The following is a 14,370-nucleotide window of genomic DNA, read 5'->3' as shown; positions in this document are numbered from 1 at the left end:
TTTTTGAGTGATAACAACCATTTCAGGGATCCCCACCCCCCTTGGTTCTGTTCTAAATATTACATTGGAACTGCCTGGTGTTGCAAATTCTATGAGTTTCAGAAAATCCTGTTTGATTCTAGTGTCTTCCGCAATCACCGCCACATCTGATACCTAAAGGCAAAAAAGCAACCAGCAACTTGCAATAATCTGTACAGTCTCTTCTTATATGGATACCTAACTCATCTCTCTCTCTCTCTCTCTCTCTCTCTCTCTCTCTCTCTCTTTTCCTTTCTGCATAATTCTGGCAAATGACAGGCAGGCTGACAGCCAGACTACATGGCAGTAAAACAGAGATGGCATACTTTGTTAGTGTTCCTTCACCCTTACAAGATCTGATCATTTTCTGTAATAGTTCAGATCACAGAGCGGCAAATTAATAATGTGCCATTCTCTATACACAGCCCTCATTTGCAACAAAGATTGGCTGCTGTATTCACTGGATAGTGAATGTGAAATACATCTGGAAGAACTTTCTGGCAGTAAGAGCTGTTCAACAGTGGAATAGACTCCCACGAGAGGCAGTGGACTCTTCTTCCTTGGAGATCCTTGGAGATTTTTAAGCATAGCTTGGATGACCATGAATGATCTAGTTGAGATTCCTGTACTGCAGAGGTTTGTACTAGATGACCCACAGAGTCCCTTCTAACTCTACAATTCTATGATTCTACATAAAATATACCCTATACAAAAGCTGCAGCAAAATAAATCTTCTTTACTAAATCAGAATTTGCAGCATTAAGTGGCTCCTAATATTATTACGTTTTCAAAGGATAAAAGATTCCTCCAAAAACACACACCAAAAAACCCTACAGGGAAACACTAAAATCAGCAGTCAGACATAAACGCCAATACAGAGCCCTTCAATAATGTAGTGCCCTCAAATTATCACAAGCTATATCTGTATGTGCAATGGCTATATAGCTTAGGTATTCTTGAAAGAGTAAGAAATATATGTCCAAATTCACTTAAAGTACAGGAGTACATTCTACACAGAGGATTGTGTCTGAGAACATATCCAGAGTTATCCAAAGTTATCCAGAGTTCTCTCTTGCTCTCTCATTCAATTGTAGAAAGAACTCTGCTCAGGTAATGCTCAAATATCTCAAGAGCAAGAATGCACTTTCAAGAGTCCATTCTTTTGTTGCCACCTGACTGAAACTCCTGTTGTTGTTGTTTAGTTGTTTAGTCGTGTCCGACACTTCATGACCCCATGGACCAGAGCACGCCAGGCACTCCCGTCTTCCACTGCCTCCCACAGTTTGGTCAAACTCATGCTGGTAGCTTCGAGAACACTGTCAACCCATCTTGTCCTCTGTCGTCCCCTTCTCCTTGTGCCCTCCATCTTTCCCAACATCAGGGTCTTTTCCAGGGAGTCTTCTCTTCTCATCAGGTGGTTGGAAACTCCTGTTACAACTCTCAAATCTACATGGCTAAGTCATGCAGGTGAGAATTAGTACAAAGGAATTTGGTGCTGATGGTCAACAAACAAGAAACCTTATCCACAGAGAATGTTTTAAATTGCTGCTTCTGGTGACTGTTATCATGTTCCCTGGGCCAACATTTTAAAATGTAGTAACCCTGGGGCACCAGCATTTAAAAGATTTGCAGCGCAATATAAAATCCCCTTGCACTGGACTGGAAAGGAGAGATGGATTTGGCAGAGATGAAAAAGGGCAATGGTTGGCACAGACCACTCCAATCCATTCGCCAAATATTCAAGCAGGCTGAACTACCGTTGGTGGGATTTCCAACAACCCCAAGGCCCAAAGCGGAGCACTCTTATGAGAGCACTGGGAAAATTGTTCATGTACAGAAATACATAGATGTTCTAGTAGGCTACTGAAGGAAAAATGCCACAAGACTCAAACACTCAGATCAAGCACTCTGTTTTCCTCCTCTCATGTACTGTGGTGTTGTGTAATAAGTGATACAAAATACAGTTAAAGCAAAAAAACAAAAACCCATAACAGAAGGAGAAGTGACATGTAAGCTTGCTCCAGTGTGAAAAACTAACCAGCCTCCTATTAATTCCCATATGTAACTCCCAATTCCCTCCAACATTCAGGGTAATATATCAGTGTGATGTGATTAACTCTCAACTTTCTTAAAGTTGTATCACCACGCTATATCTAATATACTAATTATTAAGCTATGTTATTAGATCTTCTATATTTGGCTCAACCTTAATGACTTTACTATTTCTGAAAATGCAGGAATGTAGGCGTTTAATTAAATGAATCCATAATTATCAGTAAACATAAACTGTTAGCAGACTATCCTCTGGAATCAGTATCCAGCACCAACCTTTGCGGGAACAACAAAATTAAAAAGGGAAATGCAAAACATTTTCTCACCATCACACATTTAAGCTGGCACCGAGCTTGAGCAGAGATCTCAGCAGCTGTACCAACAGGGAGACAGACTCCTAAAATATTGCTAAGGTTGCTGTCAAGGTTGAGTGTTAACATATCAATTAGATGATGATGTACATACAGTACCAAATCTAGCAGACTGTTGGCACTAAAATATTAAAACAATAATAGCTGGTGATCTATTGATTTATGAATATACTAGCTTAGGGTGACAATAAATGCTGCTGAAGATGCTCTATGGACATGAAGTAACTAACATAATCAGAAATGGGCTGCACTCATGGCAAACAAGTTTCAGTTCACACACTCCTACATTGGGGCCAGGGCAAGAACAGCACTGGGAAACATTGCTAGATTTATACAAGCTCCTTTTGCCTTCCCTCAAAGTTCCTCAGATATTTTCCTTGAGGAGGAATCCTCAAATTTGCTTTACATTTACCATACTCTTCCATCTATAAGACACCCCTGTGGATAAGACGCACCCTAATTTTGGGGACTCAATATTAAGAAAATGGGGGGAGATTGTCCAGAATGGGAGGAATGTCAAAAAAGCTTTCCGAAATTCCAAATGCTTCCAATTAAGCGCAACGCAGAAACCTCCTATCCTATTTCCTATCGACACCAGCAGCCGCCAATCACGCACCCAACTGCCGCAGCAGAGCCCAATCACCAGCAGCCATTGCTGCTGCAGCGACCAGTCACCAGAGGACATTCTCACAGCAGCGACCAATCTCAAGTGGGCATTGCTGCAGCAATGCCCAATTGCAAGCGGACATTGCCACAGCAGCCTATCACCCGCAATAACACCAGTGACAATCTACTACTCAAGACAGAAATCATTTCCACCATCCCCCGTCTGCAATACCCATGTATAAGATGACCCCAATTTTTAAGCATTGTTTTAAGGTAAAAAAACCAACATCGTCTTATACACAGAAAAGTATGGTATGTAATGGGACCATGCTTGCGTTCCCCTTCCCATGCTTCAGAGAAATGATAGATCAGCTGGTTAGAGCGTGGTGCTGATAACGTCAAGACTGCAAGTTCGATCGCCGTATGGGACAGCTGCCTATTCCTGCACTGCAGGGGGTTGGACTAGATGATCCTCAGGGTCCCTTCCAACTCCACAATTCTATGAGTCTATTAGTTGTGGATCTGGCAATCTTTTCATCCATCCCTTTTGAAGCCAACCACACACTTCACAAACATGAACTTTTCTCTATTAAGACCATGTTTAACTTCTTTGGTTAAATCTGTTTCTAACATTCCAAATAAAACTGGGTAGGAAACATACAGATGCATGGAGAAATATACAGTATCAGAACCAAAGTGATCCCATCATGAGTGTTACAGCATTTGGAATTGGAATTACACACCCAGGGCTTGGTAAACTTGGAACTTTATTTTTACTGTATACCATCTTGATATTTTTTCTTGAATTTGCTGTTTATAACTACTCTTATATATAAAGTAAATAAATAAACTGCAAGAATCCAATAAATAAAATCCAAGAATTTGGATTTAAAGTATTCAGATTCCAAAAAACCAACCCTATTTCCCCCCTATTAATTTAACTACCTTACATGTGCAGCTCTGGAACACAAACACTCTGTTAAGAATACACTGGTGCTCTGTCAAATTGTACCATCTTGGACTTAGTGATAATGATGCCTGTGTGTGCCTAGGAACTTTCTGCCAATTTAGTTCACATGTTTTGGAGATGCCTTAAAGCTGAAACATTTGGAAAGGATGTAAGAGCGAGAATTAATCCTACATTTTCTTCTCTTACTTTAATCCTGGGATATTCTCTTTCTCGCCCTCTCTGTAATTAGGAAATGAGCTGCATTTAGGCTGGGGCAATAATTCCTGGGAACCTTGAAGTTTTTTGGGGGAAATGAAGGTCGATAACTTTTTTCTTAAGGTTCTAGCCAAATGCCAGAGAGGTGAATTCACACCAGGATCAATGTAACCAAATGAAGGCATTCCTTAACTCAGACATGGGCAATCTGTGGCCTGCCAAATGCTTGTTTTCTCCAGAGGCTAGGACCCAAAGCAATGGATTCAAGAAAGGAGATTCCAGCTAAACACTGGGAAGAACTTTCTGACAGTAAGAGATGTTTGACAGTGGAACAGACTCCCATGAGAGGCTATAGACTCTCCTTCCTTGGAGGTTTTTAAGCAGAGGCTGGATGGCCATCTGTATATGTGTAATCTAGTTGAGATTCCTGCATTGCAGGAGGTTGGACTAGATGGCCATCTGGGTCCCTTCCAACTCTAAAATTCTATGATTCTAATAAAGAGGAAGTCAGTCTGGCTGATCCTTTGTAAGGAGAACATTCATATTACATGGCTGAACTTGGAAACAAGTTGAATCAACATGGAGAGAAATAGAAGTTTGCTTGTAATCTAATCTGCCATCCTTCACCAATCTATGCTTTTTAGTTTGTTTGTTTTTAATTTGGAGGCAAAACTGTTCTGGGTCAGAAACTCAATTGAATTTCCCCCTTAAATGATGGAAATGTTCAGGTCATTCTACAAACAGTTGCCTTATGAACTATTTTTCCAGGAACGAATTAGGTTTGTATAGTGGGACCTGCATGTTTCATTTTAAAGACGTGGATTTTATTATGTTGTGGCCTGCTCTGTGACTCCTAGGTGAAGGGCAGTATATAAATTCCTGAAACAAATATATAAATAACATGGGTCACAGCTTATGCTACTTCACTCTTTCTGGTTTTAATACAAGCACAGTATGGGGGAGCTTTAAGCAAGCTGCTCATACACTATATGTTTCTCACAAACACATAGCTACACCAGTTTCGAAACAGTCTGGTTTATCTAGATTTGCCAGTTTTTGTTTCTGCAGCAAAGCACACTTAACCTCACCATCTTCAATAACTTTATAGCAAAAATGTACTCGGATAGCTGTGAACAGCTCCCCTGAGTCTTCACTGTCAGACTTTGTAACAAGTTGACCTGACCTGGGAGAAGCTAGCAAATGTTGGAAAACCCATAGTGCCTCCCCCCAAATTAAGACTCTTCTGCTGAAGATAAACTTCCATATAAATTATCTTAAATTTTCACCATTGCCTAGATTAGTAGCACCACTTTATTATTGCATTTTAGTGTGCTGAGAGATGCTTGTATAAAATGTGTGTCCTATATGCTCGCTCTGGTATAGATCAGGAAACACATTCATCTTCTAGACTAAGTGCAGTCTCCAAAGGATTCTAAGCAAGTTGAACAGACATTCTAAGACAAATTAAGCCAGCTACTAAGAATTGATTCTCAACTGCAAATCAACCTTACTTTTGCAAACCCTAATTACTTTCAATTTTACATTGGTTATTGAATGTACGAATCAGACTGCATTTACTCAGAAATAGATACATTATTAGCATGCTCAACGCCATCCTTTAATGCCTCAAATCTGAAAAAAAGGAAGGAGACATCTAAAAAACACAGTCTAATCTCTGAACATCATTTTGGTTCAGTGGGGAGGTTAAAACAGGGCACAGAACTGCAAGTAATAAGGTGCTATTCTGTTCTTTTTTGATGATGGAGCTAGATATGTAACAAAAGCTCTGCTAAATCTGCTGGACCCCCTAACCATCAGCTGATTGACATATACCATATTTGCTCGAATCTAATGCTCACCTTTTTTTGGGCCAAATTACATTGCAAAAATTAAGGTGCACATTAGAATTGATGGTGCATTTACATTCACCAGCAAATACTTTTGGGGGTTCCAAGGTTCTGAAAACTGAGGTGCGCGTTAGATTTGATGGCACATTAGACTTGAGTAAATACGGTAGTTAGAGCATTACTAAGATGTATAGAAACTTGAGAGATGTTGTAGAGGAGCTTGGAAGGCTATTTAAAGCTACCTTTTGATCCCTAGCAGATGTTCAACATAACTCTGGACATCTTTTTGGGGAAAAGAAACCTCAAGTGAAGACACTTAGTACAGGCCCACTCAAAACACTCTTCTCTTACTCCATAAATCATATCTAGCAGCAGACAATTCCTTAGAGAAAATGTCCTATTTTTATCCATTTCAACATAAGGAGGCAAAATTCTAAAATGTAAATAAACTCCTGTTGAGCATCTAGAACTCCATAAGCTAGCATTTTACTTAACTGAGGTTTACATTTGCAGCTTTATAATAGGCTGTGATATATACACACACACACACACACACACACACACATATATATATATATATATATATATATATATATATATATATGCTAAGAATGCTAAGAATATATATATATATGCTAAGAATTGGATTTGATTATATATGCTGTGCTACAATACTTGTAACAAAGCCTATAATATAATTGACAGTCAAATTGTGTGCTGCCTTTAAGGTACTATGGTAAAAACAGTTCTAGTAATTTGATTTATTTGAATACATTAATCCTCTATCTTTAAGGTAGAGTTCAGGTTTTAATAGACCAATTATGCAAAAAGCTGATTCCAATGTCTAGGTTTAAATCAAATAAATTAGTATCATTACCACTACCAGGTTTAAAGAGTGTGCCTGAAATGCTTTAATAATTACTGAGGTTAAAAATTTAAAAACCACAGTATCATCTTGGTATTACATGCATCTGATTAATAATTCTAACGTGGACAACCAATATGATGGTTGATCTACCACTTATATATTCATTTCAGAATTGTGTTATGTAAAAAAAAAGATGTTGTTTTAAATCAAGCACTAATCTTTACATTCTGGAGTATCCTGAAGCTTAATTATATGAAAATATAGTCTGACAAGCAGAGAGTCCCAACAGGATGATGAAACACACTTTAGTTATGAAAACAGCTTCATCTAGACACATTAAAACCAATGAATTTAAGTTAGTCATGTTTAAGACGAATGATTTCAAAGGGTCCAACATGAGCACAATTTCATCAAATACAAGCCACAGTAAATATTAGTGGTGCACATTTTAACGAGGTTTCTGGTAAAATCAAATTGCCTGTAATTAATAAATTTTATTTACCAGAGATACCACAGAACGGTGGTTCAAAAACTTTTCCTGCCACAGATCACCTGAAAATTGCTGATCATCTTGTTGGACCTCTTAATGGTTTTTCTGCCTGTGGTAGAATTTGTAATGTGTTGTGCTAGATGCTGTATGATTTTAATTGCTTATTTTATTTCTTATACAGTGTATTTTATTGCAGGGCAATTTGAATTCCATGGAATTTGAATTGCAATACAATAAAATACAATATAAGTAATGAAAAAAGCAATCAAATTAGAAAAAAAATCTCTATGAATATTTAATGCAATGGCTGTGCTGTCTCCCATCTTCAACCACGAATACACAGATATGCTGCAGACCAGAGGAATGAAGCTTGCAGACCATTGGTGGTCCAGAAACCAAAGTTTGGGAACCCCTGACATAGAAAAGGGCAGCTCCCAGAGTTCCATCACACTTAAGTAAATGCAAGTGGCTTATGCATTATACAAAGAGGCAGAGGGCATGCAGAAAGGAGCAGATCTGTTTCCCAGTAGTTTCCATCAAGTTCCATGCCACAAAGGAAATGGGCTACCATCTGTACTGTTTCTTTTCTCCCATATAAGCAAATGGGGAAGTAGTTCTGCTAGCACACAGAGTTTCAGCTGTGCAGTGGAACTTCCCCTCCCTGTGCTTCCCCTGAATCTATTCTGGAAGTTTCCCCAACCCATTGGAACATATTTATAGGGGGCACAGGGGGCACACAGGGAGAGGAGAGTGCAAGGAAGTTCCATTGCACAGCTGAAACTTATTGCACTGTTGGATTTCACCCCAAGTTACCATTTACTCCAGTGTAGAGAAGTACTACACTTGCGAAGGGAGCAAAATTGTGGTTGGAACGAAAACGGTAACAGGAATCACACAAGGATGTACAGTACTGTACATCTCATTGCTGGGGTCCTTGTGTTATGCCCCCCTTTTTCACATTCATCCCATCTATCACAAAAGTCAGTTTCTGGCTCCCTTCTTTGCACCCTCTAGCTGTAAGTTAAGATTTCCACATGGCTTAATTCTCTCTATGAAGCCATGGCCCCAAACACCTTTAACAGGAGATAGACTGGGGAACTCTCACTGTACCCCCTTTCCACAACCTAATATGGTGGTTTTCACAGCAGAATGGGTTTGAAGACCCCAACACCCTGTATCGCATTGCTCAGATTCACTTCTCACCCAGCAACAGCAGCTTAGACTACACAATAAACCACCTCCCAACCATGACTGGCATTTTCCCATTTTCTAAACAAATTACTAACCTCACTTGTATGTAGAACAGAGTGCACAACTGCAGAAATTAAATGTCACCAATTGCTTCTTTGGGGACATAAGCCCTGCTCTGAAGTGAGTCCCTGAGCTCAAATCTGTGTCTCAAGAATCAGGACATATAATATGAAGTAGATAGCCATTTGCGCGAGACGTTTCAACCTACATCTGTAGCTGTCAAGGGATTCTTAGGATAATCAATTAACTGGGTACCAGACTAGATGGAATATATGTTCTGTCCCTGTCATGCTTGTATTCATTACTTAAGCTGTTTATTTTAAACATCCCATTCATCATGTGACGTGGCCTAATAAATCAGAACCCTGCAATGTTTCAGGACCCACTGATGAATAAATGTGATTAAGTACTGGGCATACGGAGGTACAGATTTAAAACTAAATATATTCTTCCAATTATAGGCACTTTGTGGCAGACTATATAAAACAGCAATAGATTCCAGAGTTGTTTACCAATTACTATGGGGAAGGGCCTTAATTGAGCAATGAGGTCTTTTCTTCCATGCACTCTCTGCAAATACTGGAGGCAGGGAATGCACTATAGACATTTTATTATAACTAGTTGCAGCAGCAAAGTTCAGGCAACTTAAAGCCAATTCAACTTATGGCCAATTTGCCAACCTGAAAAAAATCTCCAGTCCCGACTATTTTTATTGGAGATCTAATTGAGCTGAGGATATACAATATATATTTTCATCACATCCTGCTTACAAATTTAGCAGGAGCAGCTAATGTCTTCTCTGAAAATCCCACCCTGGCCCTAACAGCTTTCCATTATTTCCCCAGTTGTGCGGAGAGGACAATGGACAAGGCATCTGCAGCTATGAATTGGTGTACTTAGGAGGGTGTTGCTCCAAGTGGCTTCTTGTTCCAGAAACAACAAAGAGACTTGCAGCACCAAAAAACCTTAAGAATTAAGGAAATGAACTGTAGAACTTCCCTGAATTTAATTTCTGACCTCACTGTTTACAATCCTCTTCCTTGCCACTATGTATACCTGTATCTGCAACTCTGGATAACATACTGTAACTCTGGATAATGTACTGTAGTCCACAAAAGCTTATGCCATCATCAAATTGTTAGTCTTCAAGGTGCTATAAGACAAACCTTGCTAACCTTCTGGATGGGCTTCCTCCAGAATCCTCATTACCTCAAAACACAGAGTTGGGACCACATCTCTGCCCTGAGTTGACAGTAACTGAGGGTACAGAACACGTGTGTTAAGTTTGCATTGTATCACAAAACAATACTCTTGTGTGTTCTGTTCCTTCTAATTTCAATTGAGGCTTCCTCAGCTATTTTTGGCCAACACCATTTGAAGAAAATACTCTGAAAATATCCACCAGCATTTCCTGAAGTTGAAAAACAGTAAACACCTACTCAAAAAGAAGTGTAGATAATAGGTTAAGCTGTCAAAGCATTAGGATACAGTCCCACACAGAAGTACTTAGAAACAAGGCCCATTAAAATCAATGGGTGATAGCCAAATAAGTCATACTCACAGTAGATAGAGATTTCACTAGGTCTTATCTAAGCATGATTAATACTGGAAAGCACCCATTGGAATGGAAAGCTGTTTCTAATTTGATGATATACAGAAAGACAGGAAGTACACTTAATTTGTGTTTCCTGTTCACTGCACTTCTCTACCACATCCAAAAGTAACCTTATTCCCCAGAAAATTTGGTTAGGATTGGAGTACTAAATATAAAACAGCATAAGAGAAAAAAAGGAGAAACCACAATTGATATTTTCCAGGGCAGATAAGTAATGTGTTCAATATTGTGTTAAGAACCAGTGTCCCATCTGAGAACAGCAAACCTGCCTCTTGTATTATCTGAGACCATCATGAATCACCAAAGAACTATAGAAACACAAATAACTTCTAAACTTAATAAATCTGACAGTCAAAATCATTTAGTGACTGTAAAGGTATTGGGTTCAATAGTAAATAACTGTGATGTTTTTAACTTATAAGTAACAAGTAATATGTCAACATATTTTAATCAACATATTTTAATCAAGTTGTTTCTTCTGCAGAAGCCACACCTTTTAAGATTTTCCAAACAACCAAACACAAAAAAGTAATTTATTCTGCTCATAATTGTATTAAGAATACAGTAATCTATTGGGTCAAATAAATTCAATCTAAACAACACATTCTAAACATACAAAGAAGCACAACAAAAGGGATTTTAAAAAACTACTTTATCCAGTTTAGTAGAGGATTAGAAAGCATCTTAAAATAGTTTCTCTCTAATATTTCCTCTATTCTGTTTATTCTTTAAAACACTGTTGATACATTCTCTTTTATTTATTTTCAAACAACATAGCACCCAACATGTTTATTATTAAAGAACATATAAATAAAAGCAAAAACCCCAATTAGTATAATATATTTATACTAACTTGAGACTTTTAGATATGTTTGATATTTATGCCATAGTTTTTACAAGAAGTCTTCTAGAGATCTCTTTTTGCAAATGAAGCATTTCAACAAGGTATATTTAGGACTGCAAAATACGATAAAGTGCTTGCACATATATCCCGTTTAATATTGGGGGGAAAGTTTCCCTAACCAGCTCATTAGTGAGATCCCAGCTCTATTGTGATGTATCTTTCACTTTTAACAGTGCAAACGTACACATAGAAGTAAGCCTCATTAACGTCATTGGGGTTTACTCCCAGAAAAGTGGGAATAGGATGCAGCGTAAGTTCTCATGTGCCAAAAACATTTGCCGCATGGCAAAGCCACACATTTGTTACTTGGTTCGAAGTTATTTGCACTTATTATTTGAAATGTTCCATGCTCTACAGCGGTGACAAGCAGCATGGGTTTTTTAAGTGGAACCAGGTCATGATTTAGACAGTGCAATGCCTCCTTCACACACAATACAAGCAGTGCTGTTTTAAAACTCTGATTAGGGTGACATCTGCAATCCCAGCAAGCAGCAGGAACAACAGATGCATCTGGGCAACAGAAGTTCCCTTTCAGCACCTGAGACAGCACTCTGAAATCCTGCTTTATCCCCTTCAGCATGCAGTCTACTCTGCTGCCATCAACTGAACACCCCCACATGCAAGTACTAACTGCGTATGACACACCCAAGCCAGCCATTAGACTGGCTTTTGCTGCATTACAACTTCTCAAATCAACAAGCGGTCCTCGCCAAGCAGCAAAGAGTAGCATCACAAACCTCAATGTATATATAACAGGGGCCAGGGTCACCTCCGATAGAAAATGCCAAAGATTAGCAACTGCTTGTTTCCGGCACTTGTCAAAACTTTTAGCCCAGGTGCTCTCTGGCTGAAAGGGCCTCTTATTCAACACCCTTCCACCTACTGCCCCTCCTAAGCACACTCCAGCTTCCTGGAGGGGGACGCATACTAGATAAGGTGGTCCTGGGGTCCCATCCAACTCTACAGTTCCATGATTCCTCTGCCTCCGAGCGTGATCACCAAAACTGAGATTCAGGACCATTGAAAAAGCTTTACATCCAACACAGTAAGTTCCCAGCCATGTCCATGCCGAAGTCACCAGAGACCTACTCACCATGTTGACTTCTGACACCATGTCGATGCTGGCAATGTCTATGTTCATCCCGACGTTCACTGGGGGGCCTAATGGAGAACAGGAGACAGTGTCACTTGGCCCCACACTTGGTAGAAACATGGTTCCCCCCTCCTCTCTCTCAAGAATATTCCTCCTCCCCCTCCCCAAGGAAAAAAAACAACAAAAAAACCCGCACAGAATCCGAGACAGACAAGAACAAGAGACACCAAACCAGAGACTCACCTCCAAAATCCGGTCTGAGGCGAATGTCGTAGCCTTTCAGCAATTTATCCACCGTTTCTTTCACGAAGGACATGTTCCCATGATCGCTCACACTGTGGGGGAAAGGAGGAGTTTGAGGAGAAATTTGAAGGGGGGGGGAGATTGAAAAGGGTGAGAGGGGTAAGAAAAGTCCAAAAAGATGCGAAGGGTTTTTTTTAAAATAAATAAAAATAAATAAAAAGGTGGGGGGGTGAGGAAAAGTGAAGCGATAAAGGGGAGGAGATGGAAATCCGCCACAAGGAGGGGTGAGGGAAAGAAAGGCGAAGGAGCGAGGCAGGGACAGAGGAGGAGAGAGAGGTCGGCAAGGGGGGCAGAAAAAGAAGCTCTGGTCAGTTCGGGTGGCTGGTGGAGCCGCAGCCCTCCCCCCCCCCGCGGCGTCCCCTCCCTCCCCTCCCCGCCAGGCGCCGCTCCTACCTCTGGGCGCAGCAGACCACGGCCACCAGGACCGGAGCGGAGAAGACGCCGAAGATCCTGCCTCGTCCCAAGCCCCACATCCCTCCGCTCCGGGCTCCCTTCCCGCCGCAGCAGCAGCAGCTGCCGCCGCGGCCGCGTGCGGTTCCGGCTGCCCGAGAGCCGCCGAGGAAGAGGCGGAGGCGACAGTCCCCTCGCCTGCCTCTCTCTCTCCTCCGACGCTCCCCCCGCCCACCCCTCCCGCCCAGCGCAGGAGGCTGAGGCGAAGCTCTGGAGGAGAGCGAGAGAGAGGCAGCTGAGGAGAACTGCCCCCCCAACACCCCCACCCCGCGCCGCCCGGTCCTCCCCCCCCCACTCCCCACACGCCTCGCCCAGGGAGGGAGCGCCGCGGCTCGGACTTGGCGCTCAGGGCACCGGCGAGCTGCGGGCGCCGAGCTCGGACGGGCGCCGCCGCCGCCTTCTCCCGCGAGGAGACTCTGCTCGGCTCCTCTGGGCGCCGTCCATGCCACGCAGGCACCCTCAGAGAGCCCTTGTGGCCGGGCGCCTGGGGCCAAGCTGAGGCCACCTCGGTAGGAACCACCAGCAGCAGCCGCCTTCCCGCCCTCCTCCGCTTAGTGCTGCCTCCACTCAGGCGGCGGCTGGCGACAGCGCCAATGCCGGGCGCGCATTCAGGCGCGAGCCGGGTGGAGCCTCGCGCGCCAAAGCAGGCGTGGGACAGGCGGCGGCAGCCACAGGTGCAGCTTCTCCTCAGAGGCGCGAGGCGCAGCGCGGGCCACCTAGAGGGGCGTGTGCGGACGGAGCGAGGGCATGGCGGGGAGCCGAGGGGCTAGGCCCTCCGAGGAGAGCCGCCCTCAGCGCGGAAGAATCGCCCCCTCTTGGCCTTGCTGGCTGCCAGCGGCTAGTGGGCCTCGAAGCGCCTAGGAAAGCAGCCCAAGTTTGAGCCGCTTCCTCAGGGGCTGGGCTACGGAAGTTTCCCCTCATAAACTGCTCCTCCTATGCATCTGCTGGCAGGTTGGGGACTTTTCTTGCTTGGAGGTTGGATGGCTGTCTGTCTGTCTGTCATGGATGCTACAGTTTTTCTTTCTTTCCCCTGACCGGGAATCAAACTCTGGCCCCAACGGTGAGAGCGCCGAATCCTAACCACTAGACCACCAGGGAATGGATGCTATAGTAAAGGGTCCTGCATTTCAGGGGGTTTGACTAGATGACCGACTTTGCCATTCTGTAATTATGTGCTGAGATTTCTTTCTGCTCTATTCTTTTATACCCTGCTTTCCCCACAGGCTCACAATAAATAAACCCGCAAGGTGAAAGAGCAAAGACTTCATGCGCCATCCATCAGTCCTGGTGCCCTTCATTTCCTTCCTTCCTGAGGCCAGGAAGACTGCAGAGGTGTC

At 42.3% G+C, this 14,370-nt stretch overlaps 1 protein-coding gene across 2 annotated transcripts in view; it reads right to left on the bottom strand.

The window, feature by feature from the left end:
• GABRB3 (gamma-aminobutyric acid type A receptor subunit beta3) overlaps positions 1 to 14,370 on the bottom strand; it is a 199,965-nt gene that overhangs the window by 89,185 nt on the left and 96,410 nt on the right. The window contains exons 1-3 of one of the 2 annotated variants that reach the window (XM_053384113.1): positions 12,977 to 13,264; positions 12,524 to 12,615; positions 12,281 to 12,348 (exon numbers count right to left, since the gene is read on the bottom strand). In XM_053384113.1, coding sequence (XP_053240088.1) covers positions 12,281 to 12,348; positions 12,524 to 12,615; positions 12,977 to 13,056 — 240 coding nt within the window. In that variant the 5' untranslated portion in view covers positions 13,057 to 13,264. Of the gene's footprint in view, positions 1 to 12,280; positions 12,349 to 12,523; positions 12,616 to 12,976; positions 13,265 to 14,370 lie in introns of those variants that run through there. The other variant, XM_053384112.1, reaches the window with a different exon arrangement.

Source organism: Podarcis raffonei, chromosome 4 (assembly GCF_027172205.1).
Source record: "Podarcis raffonei isolate rPodRaf1 chromosome 4, rPodRaf1.pri, whole genome shotgun sequence".
In the NCBI taxonomy this organism is placed as follows: Eukaryota; Metazoa; Chordata; class Lepidosauria; order Squamata; family Lacertidae; genus Podarcis; species Podarcis raffonei.
The sequence above is the reverse complement of the archived record's forward strand: the minus strand, read 5'-3'. Positions and strand labels throughout refer to the sequence as shown.